Source organism: Diadema antillarum, unplaced genomic scaffold (assembly GCF_040938485.1).
Source record: "Diadema antillarum isolate AM-2024a unplaced genomic scaffold, OU_Dant_1.0 seq00000179_RagTag, whole genome shotgun sequence".
NCBI classification, from domain to species: Eukaryota; Metazoa; Echinodermata; class Echinoidea; order Diadematoida; family Diadematidae; genus Diadema; species Diadema antillarum.
In genome coordinates, this window is record NW_027271246.1 from 47,558 (window position 1) to 60,000 (window position 12,443).

The following is a 12,443-nucleotide window of genomic DNA, read 5'->3' on the forward strand; positions in this document are numbered from 1 at the left end:
GCCTTTTTTGACTAAAAAGCATACAAAAATATTGTGGATTTAGCTAACTCCCTCAGTCTTTGAGCATTTAGATTAAAATTTGGCCCAAATGACCACTGTGGTACGTAGATGTGCAAACGCAATCTATCATTATTGTTGATCAATGTGTTGCCATGGTAAACGGCATACATTTTGAATGAAAATCATACAAAAGTATTGTGGATTCAGTTAACTCCCTCAGTCTTTAGGCGGCCAGACTGGCAAAAAATCGAGAAGTTTACCCTCGAAGTTTTGCCAGTGTGACCGCAAACTTCCCACAAAACTTCCTGCAAAACTTCTCGCGAAACTTCCCACATCAACTAGGCATTTTTCCCCCACCCCCTCGAAACTTTGCGATCTTTGTCACGTGACCAGTCCACCACCTGCTTACGGGCAGTGTCTCTGAAGCGCGAGGCCATTGTCGTGTACAGACCTGCATTGTTACATCACAATCACCAACCACTAGAAGGCGCGCTCTTTCTTCTTTCTTGCGCGTGTGCACCATTAGGGCCAGTGTGACTGCACAACAAAAGATCGGGAAGACTTCGCGATCTTAAACTTCTCGATCTTTTGCCAGTCTGACTGCGCCTTTTGAGCATTTAGATTGAAATTTGGCACACATGACGACTGTGGTAAGTAGATGTGCAAACGTGATATGTCGTTTTTCTTGATCAGTGCGTTGCCATGGTAACGGCATATTTTGAATGTAAATTATACAAAAATATTGTGGATTCAGTTAACTCCTTCAGTCTTTGAGCATTTAGCTTGAAATTTGGCATGTGTGACCACTGTAGCATATGGATGGGCAGACTTACTCTTTTGTCAAGGTTGAACAATGCGTTGACATGGTAACAGCATTTTTTTCCCCTATGTGACCACTGTACGTGCATACTTTAATAATCTTTCTTCAGTGTTGATCAATGTGTTGCCATTTAGCTTGAAATTTGGCACATGTGACCACTATAGCATAAAGATGTGCAAACTTAATCTTTCATCAGTGGTTGAACAAGCATTGCCATGGTAACAGCATTATTTCACCATGTAAAGCATACAAAGATCTTGTGGATTCAGCTAACTCCCTCAGTCTTTGAGCATTTAGCCTGAAATTTGGCACACCTGACCACTATGGTACGTAGATGTGCAAACTTAATCTTTTGTTATCGTTGATCAATGCGTTTTCATGGTAGCCGCATATTTTGAATGAAAATCATTCACAAATATTGTGGATTCAGGTAATTCCCTCAGTCTTTGAGCATTTGGCTTGAAATTTGGCACATACGATCACGATAATACAGAGATGCGCAAACTTCATATTTCATCATTGTTGAACAATGTGTTGCCATGGTAACAGCATATTTTGATTGAAAATCATACACAAATATGATAACGTAAATGGTACCCTGGGGTACCAAATAAAAATCAGCCATTTTGTTGGATTATTTATTTTTTTATTAAGGCTGTACCCTGGGTTGCCAAAAAGTGGGAAATTATTTTGATGAGCCACACTTGATAGCTAGCTGGAGCTAGTGCGCGCTAGCCACCGCACTGCACTGCACTGCACTGAAGCACACGCTATTGCTAGCACAGCATACCATGCATGCATAGCACCCAGTATAACATGCAGTGGCGTGGGAATGACAATGTAGACGCACACACAGTGCGTGCATTTCTTTGCGGCTGTCCCCGAGTGGACGTGAGGTGGTGCTACACAACGTGGTACCCCGGGGTACTACGGTACCCCGGGTAACGCGTAATGCATCACATTGTGGATTCAGGTAATTCCCTCAGTCTTTGAGCATTTGGCTTGAACTTTGGCACATACGATCATGATAATACAGCATAGATGCGCAAACTTCATATTTCATCATTGTTGAACAATTTGTTGCCATGGTAACAGTGTATTGTGCATGAAATTCAGACAAACATTTCGATTCAACTAACTCTGTCAGTGTTAGAGTGTTTTGGCTTCAAATTTGGCACATGTTACCTCTACATTACCTAGATGTGCAAAAATTATCTTTTGTCAGTGTTGAAAATGTGTTGCCATGGTAACAGTATATTTTGAATGAAAATTATACATTAATTTTGTTAACTCAACTAAGCCCCTCGGCCTTTGAGCATTTGGCTTGAAATTTGGCACATGTGACGGCTATGGTATAAATTGTGTAAACTTCTATAATTTCTTAGTGTCCAACATTGTGTTGCCATGGTAACCCAATTTTGAATGAAAATCATAGAAATCGTCAGTTTATTTATCTTGCTCACTCAGTTTTTGAGCACTTGACTTGAGATGTGGGACATGTGACTAACAGTGAGCAATACATTTATAAACTGTTGAACAGTGCATTGCCATGGTAACAATATTGTTTTTTCATTAAAAAGTTTTTAAAAAAATAATAATCCTGGTTGAGCTTATTCCCTCATTTGTGGGTGGGGGTATATTAATCACAATGAGTGATAGTTCTAGTTTTGCATCCGATGAATATGACACCAATTCATTGAGGTGAGAGGTTGACTTTTCCGATGTTCAATTCCAATATGGGACAGTAGCTATACCAAGATAGAGATCAGCAAGTCATATTGCATGTCTGCATCTAGTGCCAATTTTGTTTTGTCTTCTGACTTTCTCAACTTGAATCCTTCTGTTATGTCTGCTACAGGCGATATCTACCGGTCCTGAAGGACATGCCAATACGCTATCTCTTTGAACCATGGAAGGCTCCCAGGGCTGTCCAAGAGAAGGCTAATTGCGTTGTGGGAAGGGACTACCCAGAGCCCATTGTTGAGCACAAGACAGCATCTGCAGCTAACAATGAGCAGATGGAGAAAGTGATTAACAGACTTCGAGACTCGGGTAAATTTGTCCCTATTTCAATTCTTCCTCATAAGTGAGTTTTAGCTCACCTGAGCCAAAGGTTCAAGTGAGCTATTGCAATCACTCTTTGTCCATGGTCCATCGTGCATTGTGCGTCGTCAGTCATGCATAAGCATATTACATTTTCATCGTCTTCTTGAAAACCATGCGACCAATTTTCACCAAACTTGGCAGGTAGTATGCTTAGGGGGTTATGATCTCAATTTGTTCAACTGGGCACCATGGTCACCTTGGGGGCCCCCTAGGGGGCCCCTAGGTGGCTCAACAACCCCCTTGAAGAATATTTACAAATCTTCTTCTATAGAACCAGAAGTGATAAGCAAAGTTCATACCATGAGTTTGTACGTTGATGACTGTAGTACTATTGTTCCAAGTTTGTTCATTGTAGATCCAGGGGTGCCCCCCTTTGGAGTTGAGGGGGGGGGGGGGGGGGTCCAAATGCAGGCCTTAATTGTACATTTCAATCTGAAATTCTTCATCTTGAAAACAACATAATGGATTTTCACCAAACTTGGCAAGTAGCATTCCTAGGGGGGATAGGATCTCATTGTGTTAAAATGAGTACCATTCTCTCCTTGGGGGCCCAAGGGGGCCCAAACCTCCTAAATAACAGGCTGTTCAATCATATTCTTTTGTAGAATCAGAAATGATAGAGCCTTCAGACTTTTTTTTTTTCAAACTGCATAGTCCAACTTTTTAAGTACAGTGTACTTGGCAGGTATTTTTACTAGTGTGATGGAATATGCAAAAGGACACCATTCCCCCAGCTCTTAAGGTAGCAATACCCCCTTGAGGGGTTGCAAAAATCAAAAATGAGGTTTTTGCTGTAAACAACAGTTTGGTATCTAGATAATGAAATACCAAAATGATTTTGCCTAATTTCATCAGGAAATATTTTTAAAAAATTAAAATATGATGGTAACTCAATATCATAATGAACCCGGAAGTAAACCGGAAGTGGATTTTAACCAATTTTTGAAACATATTTCAACCTATTTTTGATCTACTAACCATCACATCCCCTGCACCCCCTTGGCCCAGCCTAATAAGGCTGTGTGTAAAATAGCTCTGCTGCCCTGTTACATCACTTTATTACCAATCAAAATGGCAGCTCCCATGGAAAAAGCTGCAGAAATTACTATCGAAATTGAGGATCAAAAAATGGATCAGAATGGTGGCAAGCTTTTCTTGCACAAAAAATTAGGTTCCAAGATGGCCGCCATTGCCATAGCAACGGGTCATGTGACCATGTGCATTAGTATTGCTAAATTGTATCCTCATTGAATAGTAAGTGCACAAAATGCATTGATTTGCTCTTAAAAACTCATAAATTAAAGTAATTTACCCAATTATTAGTTCATTTCCCCAATTTTGTGAATTGATTTTGAATGCTAAAAACTTTAAGTGATGATACCTTAAAAACGTGATTTCGGCAATATGGCCGAGCCTCCACAAACATATCTCAAAAACTACAGGGGCTAGAACCTTGAAACTTGGCCAAAGTGTTTCTTATGTTATGTCCTGTGAAGTGAACCAAAATCTTGCTTAAACTATGATTCTTTGTATTTTTTTAAATTTTTTTTTTAAGTCATAATTATGAGTTTCATTAAATCATTCATCATTTCATACTTCACCTATTATAGGGTGTTGAAATTGCCTGATTTTGGTTCATTTCATAGAGAAAGTATCAAGCTTTAATATACTTTTTATTCCAACAGTTTATCATTAATAGTTTTTGAGATATTTGATTTTCAAATTCTCTATGTACCAAAATTGACCATCCAAGATAGCCGCCGTTACCATAGCAACGGGTCATGTGACCATCGTAATTTAGACTTTGTATGGATTACTTGGTTATAAGGTAATATGTTATGCCAGGCTTGGGTGGTCAATTGTTGTAAAAAATGCATAAAAATGATTTTATTATGATACATGCTGAAATCAATTATTTTCAGCATGATTATGCTTGAAATAGGGTCTTTCATAAATTTTGTGAAAAAAAACGATAAAACAAAAGGTCGAAAAACAATGAAATGCATAAGAAATTCATAAAACAATAAAATACATAAGAAATTAGTTTTGATACCAGATTTATTTTTCAAGTACATTGTTAGGAATGCTACAAGGAATAATGTCACCAAAAATTGGGATGCCAATAGCTTTATTTTCTGAATTAGAGTAAAATTTATGATTTCACACATTAATTAATATGAAATTTAAAGAATGAAAAATTCAATTTTTTCTTGTATAGTTTGGTAGCTTACGTGACAGGTAATGTATGTGCCAATTTTCAGGGCGATTGCGCGATCGATGGCCGAGATCTCGGGGGGGGGGGGGGGGAGGGGGAGGGGGTTGAAATCAGCCCTCCCCCAGCCACAGAACACCCAAAAAAGCCCGGCCTGGTTAGGGTTAAGTACTGTAGATTTCTAATGACACATGGTTATTATTATTGTGATATTGAAAAGTAACAAAAGCTCCATGTACTTAGCAAAGTACATACTAGCAAAGTAGCTTGCAAAAGATGACTCAAAGAATGTCAGAGGTACATGTATAATGTCCTAATCATCTATGCCTGTTTGGTGTGACTCCTTACAGGTATTGTGCACTGTGCCCCATCAACACGCAAGGAAGTGCGGGAGTTTGTCTGGCTTCCAGAGAAGATGGCTGGAGGTGATTCATGTCAGGCTAACTCTTTGTGCGAAGGTATTCTGGGACTCTAGTTGAGCCTCTTTCATTACATGCTGAACTTGTTGTGGCATGTGTTTGTTGCCAGTTTCATCATACATGGGAAATCACTACAGAAACTGAGTTCATGAATATGTAGCTTTTCTTCAAGATGTAGTGCACCTGCATATTTTCCTTGATTATATTACATTGCACTGCTCACAAAAGTTTGCTGCACAAGGCTGATAACACAACTTTGTCGATGTACAGTATTAGGCATTGCTTTGCTCTTATTCTTTTTCCATGCTATTCACGTGTCTATTTGTACTAGCATTTATATGGTAAACAGATACTAGTAGTAGTCTATTAACATAAGGGCAACTGTTTACATGGAAGCAGAATATGGGCAGCAATATTCCAGTTATGATGTTGTGGGAATAGGGCATTTTATCATGAAACAAATAGCTGTTCAACATGCATTATCATGAGTATATTTGAGGGTGTTTAGCTGTTGTTGTTGTTGTTGTTGTTGTTGTTGTTGTTGGGGTTTTTTTTTGCCCATGCACCGAAAGTGAGACATAGGTGTCACTTTTCATTATCACCTGCAGTGGTGGCGGTGGCGTCATCAGCGATCTTGTGTACTCTCTTTAACTATGCACAGCATTGAACTATGACCACCAAACTCATACCACTGAGTACATCACCTAAAGGTTCTGGTCAAGTTTGAATATTAGTCAAGTCAGACAAGGTCAAAAGTCAAAAGGTCAATGAACTTACGTTGAAAAAAAAAAACACTATAGTCACAAATTGTAATATGCTGGGCATTTGCCTTGTTTTTTGTATTGATGGCAATCCCAAATGTGAACTGATGTTGTCATTTTCAAACTTTTATTGTGGGTCTTGCAGATAAATGTAAATGTTGCTTCTTGTAATTACATGTATGTGGCAATGAAGATGTAAAAGTGTTACTTCATGAATTCAATCTTATTAAGTTTTTAATTGGAGACTTGACTTTTTTGTTGTTGCTAGTAGCATTTATGGTGGTGACCAAACAAGACAAAATGCTACACAACACCCAGGAAATTTTCCCATTAGAACCAATTAATTTCAGCATATGTCCCAACATTGGCATAATCATTAGCATAACATGGAATTTTTTGGTGGTGTTTTAAATAGTAAAGACCAGAATTTATTTTCAAAGTAAAGGAATATTAATCATAAATACAATTTTGTGAGGGGAAGAGGTGATGAAAATCCAGTACAATTGCAAAGATCTTTATTTCATTGTTTTGTGCATGTATACAATATGTAAATGCACAGTTTTTATTTGTTTTGTTTTGTTTTTCCTGTGAGACCAACAGCTTTATGGGATGCGAAGTTAACCTTATTTTTCCTATCAGCTTTGTACGGAATGAGTTATTCACCTGATATCAATTTTTATCCATGTATTGTTGTATTGACAGAGAACCGTGCCGTAAGATATACTTAAATTGTCATGGTGTTGAAATCAAGTCCATCTGGTGTTTTTCTTGATGTGTGTGTGCAGCATCATAGCCCAAGTGAATGAGCTTATGATAAGCATTACTGATGACAGAATTGTTATTTCTGTTTCTGTGTGTGAATAGACAGGCCTGAGGTATGAGCTTTCACCGTGCTGTCAAATCCGAGATCTGATAGCGTGTTATTTGAAATGCTCTTTGATAATGGCAAGGAGAGCATCGTGGTAGAATTGTACAAGCACACCAGATTTTTCACTAATATTCTTCAAGCACATACAAAGTAGTATAAGTCTCAAAAGGTTTTCTTTTAATGTCTTGTCAATCTCACAATTTTTATAAGTAGAATGCTTGTGAAATATTTGTACATTATGAGTATAATGCACTTACCATGAAAATAACAGTGAAGTGATGTGATGTCAGGGTGTTACCTTCTCATTGGGATGGACCTCACACTTTCATGTAATAACTTGTTTTCTGGCTAATTTCTGCCAGGCTTAATCCTGGGTGAGCACTTTGAATGTTTTGGCTGAAAGCTCAAATTACCCAGCACCCAGCAGGTAAATTGAATAGGAACAATCTGTTCTGTTATTTTTTCTTTCTTAAAAACATTACTTCTTTGTGGACAGTTGATATTTACCAGGATTTTTTTTTTCAATGAAGATTCCCTACTACATATACATCATACATATTAATGAATACCTGTATTTAGTTGAAGGCATATGATAAGGCAGTATTATTTGAAGTCACAAATACCGATATAAAAATCTGTGAATAAATTATAAATACTGCAAAATATGTTCGACCCAGAGAAGAATAAAGATGAAGTGAAATGCTAAGCTTTTGATATTTAAGTGCATTGACTAGATCCAATCTTTGTCTTCATCCTGCAGATGAAATTTGATATTTGGCAACAGTCTCTGTTTTGAACAGTTTTGACTGTTTTTAAAGATGTGATTTGTAATTTCTTGTGTCAGACTGTGATTTTGGCCTCATGTTAAAGACAAGAGTTACAGTTGTTGTCTTTGCAGGTAATGTATGTACATGGCATAGTAAAACTTGTACAAACAATGAAATGCAAGTTGTCTTGGATGCCATGACACCACTGCATCAATAGTACATTTAGCTGTGATATCTTATTTGGAAGTACACTGTACATATATATCCAATGTAATGCTGATCTAGCTTTTGTCAAACTGATAAATTTTTGTGATTCACACCGAGCTGCTGATGAGAACAAGAGATACATTCACTTCATTGACATTGAAGTGTGATCAAGTCAAGTAAAAAAAGATGTCATTTACTACCAATGCTGTGGTTTATTGCATTTGCTTGTTATACTCACAGTGACCTGTATGGGAGGAACTGTGTACATACAAACGGTATTGTATTAATTATTGTCATGTATTTCTGTGGAGTGTGTTGGAAATTTTTGACACCTGCATAGCAAGTATTTCCAGATTAAACAAAGGAGGGTCAGCAATTTTATCAGAAGAATATGAATGTTTGTTGCAATGATTATATGTTATATGTTATATGTTATATGTTATATGTTATATTTACCTCCACCAAGGAAGGAGGAGGTTAAGTGATCATCATCGTTGATTCGTCTGTTTGCAAAATAACTCAAAAAGCTGTGTGCGATATTAAAATAAAACTTGCCTTAAAAGTCAATATTGACACAAGGAACACTTCATTCAATTTTGGTCATAATCCAGGAATCTTTATGGAATCTTGAAGGATTTTTCATCTTTCGGCATATAAGGTCAATGAACTTCAGGTTCAAGCTGTGCTTACTGGAGGTTTACATACGCACACTAAAGGGCCTGCTCTGCTTGGACAAGGTGCCATGCAATGACGTAAACAAAATGCTTCTATTTTGGGAAATTGCATGCGTGTAAGGATGCGGACATGGAAATGAGTTGCTGACTTGGTGGACTGAGTGCTTTTCTAGTATATATTGGTACATCAGTTTTGAGAGGAATGCATACAAAAATCTAAATATGTTCTGTTATTCATCAATAGCAGCTAACTTCAATTTCAATGCAAATTTAGTGCGTGTGTATATACAGTATTATATTTTGGATAAAAAATGTATCCTCTGATGATTGGTTGAAAGAGCTTCACATGATCATAGATATTTTCAGCTATTTCAGAAAGTTGACACTCCATAAGTACTATTTGCAAAATGACGTCACTTCTATGACGACATTTTGCAAATAGTATACTATTTGCAAAATGATGTCAAAAAGCAATTCTGAAATTGTGCGCAGCTTTGCACGGTCACTCTGTGAAATGTAACAACTTTTAGCAAAACAATTGTCACGCCACAAAGCAATTCTGGCATTGTGCACTGCTAGTACTGTCACTCTGTGAAATGTATCCATTTCTAACAAAACAACTGTGACGTCAGAAAAACAATTCTGAAATTGCGCATTGTTTCACACTGGGCGTCGCGCTTGTAAATGTAACATTTTTAACAGACATCACAAAGCAGGTCACATCGTGCGCAGCGACATTCTTCTTCGTGTAGGATCAATGTAGGATCCCCTCATAACATGGCATCCATCATACGACTTCTCGCTTTGCATTTCCCCCCATTTCCCCTTCTTTTGTTTGAATTTTTGATCCAAAATATGAAACAAATATACTTTGCCCAATTTCGAGTTTCTTGTTAAAACTATAGGCCTCGGTGCCTCAAAAAGAACTATCCACTTCGGGGCTGCGCCCCTCAGTGAATAATTCTTTGGGAGTCACCTCTGCCCATAGTTTTAACAATAAACTCTCAAGGCAAAGTATATTTGTATAATGTGTTCATTAGCATACATGCATCATTACATTTTCCTTTGTAAATAGTGGTATGCATTAGCCAGCAGTGCATAATATGCTTCACTTGGCCATAACTAATTGCTTTAAGAAAACCCCTCCTTTATGAAACGAAACAATGCACTGGAATGGGAAGAGCACAGACTGCCTGAAAAGGTGGTCAAAATAAGTATTGTGATACTGATTGCTTCAAATCTCAGTCATGTGTTACAGGGTTTTCATGATGTTAACACTCTCTCTGAGCGAGAATTTATCTTTTTGGCCCTGTATTACTTTTTTTTTCTTTTTTGATTTTATGTTTCAGGTTTCTGATGAACTGGTAAGGGGGAGGGGGGTTGATAAATCATGAGTCAAATCAAATTTCATAGAAGTTGACAAAAAATTTAAGTGAACTAAATTTCTTGTACAATCTTTCTTACATTTCAGGATGGAGGTGAAATTTTGAAGATTCTGTGTATGTGAGATTGTTAAATACTGTGACTGCATAAACAGTAATATTTTGCAGTTTCTATCAAATCCCGTACAGCAATGTCCAGGTGCCAGCATTTGCAGCGTTGATAATTCAGACACTCTGTATACTCTGCTCCTCCTCATACTAGCCAGGCAACACTACAACCCATGTGCTTGTCACAACCCATGTGTGAGCCATTGACACACCCCTGGAGGAAGACTGGAACTTTTTCTCTGAATGTGATGAGAATTTGAAATGGGTGGCATAGGTCTTGTTTGTTTGATTTGTTGTATGGGTTTGGTTTGTCTTGTTTGTTTGGTTGGGTTTTTTTGTGAGAATAATTATCACAAGCCATATTTTTGAAGGTTTATACCTGCAGTTGTCAGTGGGAAACTGGGGTCAACAGTAGAATCATGTTAATAAGATGACAATGTAATTGTATGTGTGTAACTATTAAATGTGTAGAATTTATTAGCCCATAGTACCTTTTACTGTTTGATGTTTCTGTTGACAAGAGAACAAGTGCAATTACTAATGAGCCGATTAATGCATATTGGTAACAGAGTTATATAGAAGATAACATTTCTTCTATGCCTTATTTTGAAATTAATGCTGGATTAATGTATTTTTATGTCATGCATTTTGATAAAGTACCTATAATGTTCTCCACAAAATTAGAATATTAGGTTGTTTTTAATGATGTAAAATGTCAAGGCAGTTTACTACAAGCCTTTTCTTTTTTAAATATCTCTTACCCCTCCTCAAACAGGCATGTACACTAGAAAACATTACGTCAAGAACAGATACTGCCACAATTGGATAAAATCTTATTCAGTAGCTTCTTTGGTGTTGCAGAGTATGTAGATTTTGTTGCTTGAATTGTTCTTACTCTATCCTTCATAATTGTCATTGTATTCCAAGCCTGCCCCAATAATGTATATATGGTCATTGGCTGTTGATTGCTTTACTTGGTATGTGACACTGTCAGTAAGGAAATGTGAAAGTTTTCTGATGGTGATCTATGGATGCATGAATTTGTGTACTCCTTCTCCCCCCCCCCCCCATACATATTGTGTATATATATTATATATAAGCATCCAAAGGGGAACTTTCTTATTCCCCTTACAGTTTTGGTAAAGTTTTTAAATGCCTTATCATGGATCTGCGGCCTCAGGCTGCTCCACAGTAGAACAAGGGTGGCATAGTGCATGTAGATTGAGGACTGTATCATCAACGAGTTATTAGGGGAATGTAGGTATATCTGTTTTTTCTCCAAAAAAAAAAGTTGTATTATCGCATTAACATACAGAACTAAGTGGTATAAGATACATTTTATGCTTGTCAATTCAGTGCTTCACTGAGCCTGTATTAATGCATAATTTTTCAAAAGGGGAATATTTGCATTTTTTCTGAATATTATGCTTTTTTATCAAAATTCCCCCATCATGTATATGTATGTGTGTGTGTGTATATTATATATATATATATATATTAATATCATATAGGCCTAAATGAATATGTATATATTTATATATACATATATGTATGTATATATATATATATATATATATGTATAATATATTCATTTATTTCTTATATATATGAGGAATATATCTAAGTATCTAGTATCTAAATGTTTAGCAAAATACTGTACATGTATAGTGCATTTCAAAATGATGACTCGTGTAGAAAGAGTTGACTTAGCACCACATTACATTTATTGCTCTCATCATATAAAGGGTTGAACAGTATGACTGCTTTTATATGCAGGAATTGATATGAATTAGCCTTCAAGCTCTGGCTATAATTCACAAAGGTAGCATGAATGTAGAACATTGATTTTCCATACACCAATAGGCATCCAACATTGAATATCTGTATGTGCATGTGAAAGGTCTGTCTGTTCACACTTTTCTAATAGGCTACCTTTATGAATTTGGGCCTAGATTTCAGACTAGATATGCAAGTCTAGTAAATTTCAGGTAAGCAATCAGCCTTCAAAACTGCACATTGGATTGTCCTGCATGCCATTTGTTTTATTCAGAACAGGTGACTCCCGTTAAAACAGAGTTCTGGGGACGAGCAATTAATTTTCTTTTGTTCACTCAAAATT

General features: G+C 36.9%; 1 protein-coding gene across 1 annotated transcript in view; it reads left to right on the forward strand.

The window, feature by feature from the left end:
• Nucleotides 1–6,076, forward strand: part of LOC139728439 (cryptochrome-1-like) — a 53,568-nt gene extending 47,492 nt beyond the window's left edge. Inside the window, exons 11-12 of the mRNA XM_071639381.1 lie at nucleotides 2,679–2,872; nucleotides 5,489–6,076. Coding sequence (XP_071495482.1) covers nucleotides 2,679–2,872; nucleotides 5,489–5,613 — 319 coding nt within the window. The 3' untranslated portion in view covers nucleotides 5,614–6,076. The remainder of the gene's footprint in view (nucleotides 1–2,678; nucleotides 2,873–5,488) is intronic.
• The last annotated feature ends 6,367 nt before the right edge of the window (nucleotides 6,077–12,443 follow it).